This window comes from Entamoeba histolytica, genomic scaffold, assembly GCF_000208925.1.
Source record: "Entamoeba histolytica HM-1:IMSS scf_1104750516825 genomic scaffold, whole genome shotgun sequence".
NCBI classification, from domain to species: domain Eukaryota; phylum Evosea; order Mastigamoebida; family Endamoebidae; genus Entamoeba; species Entamoeba histolytica.
The window spans coordinates 1-1668 of record NW_001915886.1 but is presented as its reverse complement, the minus strand read 5'-3'; the positions used below and the strand labels follow the sequence as shown (position 1 = coordinate 1668).

Here is a 1668-nt window from a genome sequence, read left to right as displayed (position 1 = left end):
TATTTATATCCAAATGAACCATTTAATCAAAAAGATGAGAGTGATGCTATTGCTATTCTAGTTGTTGGTCAAACAGGAAGTGGAAAAACTACATTATTGAATAGTTTTGTAAATGCATTATATGGAATAAAAATAACAGACGACTTTAGATATATAATTATAAATGAAGATAATTTAAAACAGAATAAGGATCAATCTATAAGTCAAACAAGTCAAGTAACAATTTATAATATTAAAAGAACAAAAAGAACACCACCAATCAAAATAATAGATACACCAGGATTTGGAGATACAAGAGGAATTACATGGGATATAGAAATTACTAAACAAATAAAAGAGGCATTTGAAACAAAAGTATTAGATTTAAATGCTATTTGTTTTGTTGCACCATCAAGTAACGTAAGACTAACAGCGAGTCAAAAATATATATTCGGGAATATTATTGATTTATTTGGGAAAGATGTGAAAAAGAATTTTATTGCGATGCTTACATTTTGTGATGGTAAAAAACCACAAGTTATAAATGCATTACAATCAAAAGAATGCATTTTCAGTACAATTATTCCAGAAATAGATAACCCGTGGTATTTAAAATTTAATAATTCAGCTATTTATGATGATAATACAGAAGATGAATTTACACAAATGTTTTGGAAATTAGGTATGAAGAACTTTGATGACTTTATAACAAAATTACTAAACCTACCAAGAATATCATTAGAGAAATCTAGAGAAGTGTTGAAGAGAAGAGAACGTATTAAAGTTCAGCTTGAAGGATTAAGAACATCATTAAACAATGGTTTATCAAAATTGGATGAAATAAAACAGATATATGAACAATTCTATTTAAATCGGGATAAAGTTAAAAATAATGAAAATTTTACTTTTACTGTAAACATAACGGTACAAAAAAAGATTGACTTAGAACGAGGAGAATATGTAACTAATTGTTTAAAATGTAATAAAACGTGTCATTATCCATGTGGGATTGCAGGAGATGTGAAAGATGGATGTGCTTGCATTGATAATGATTATTGTAATGTATGTGGTTGTCATTATACACGACATGCAAACTCGAAATATAGATTTGATTATGTAATTGAGAAAGAACAACAAACAGCACAAGAAGTACTTGAGAGATATAATGAAGGTAAAAAAGGAATGGCTAGTGCAGAAAGTATGTTAAAAAAGTTAGAAGAAGATTATTACAAAATTCAGATGGAATGTTATGATAAAGAAGTAGAAATTGTAGAATGTATTAACACATTATCTGCAATAGCATTAAATGATAAAATTACAGGGTCAAATGAATATTTAGACATAATGATTCAATCAGAAAATGATGAAAAGAAAACGGGGTATAAAGTACGAATTGAAGGATATAAACAACTTAAACAAGCAAATGATATAATAGAAGGTATTATGAAAAAATCAACAACAAAAAAGAGTAAGGATGAGATTAAGGCTGAGCTTAAAAGAAGAAAGACAGATTTAGTTAATGGACAAAAAATAACATTAGATAAAAATTGTGAAGGTTGTGTTATTTGCTAAAACCGAATAACCAAATGAAAGTTTTAATTAACTGGTTTTAAAAATATTTGTTTAAATAGGTAATAAAAAAGATAAATAATATTGATTATTATAGTCAATTGACTTCACTCAATCTAT

At 26.7% G+C, this 1668-nt stretch overlaps 1 protein-coding gene across 1 annotated transcript; it reads left to right on the top strand.

The window, feature by feature from the left end:
- Positions 1 to 1551, top strand: EHI_037340 (uncharacterized protein; the record flags this gene model as incomplete). The annotated part of the gene is made up of 1 exon (XM_001914522.1): positions 1 to 1551. A coding segment is annotated over one exon (1551 nt), but the record flags the coding sequence as incomplete, so codon positions are not given.
- Between the last annotated feature and the right edge of the window lie 117 nt (positions 1552 to 1668).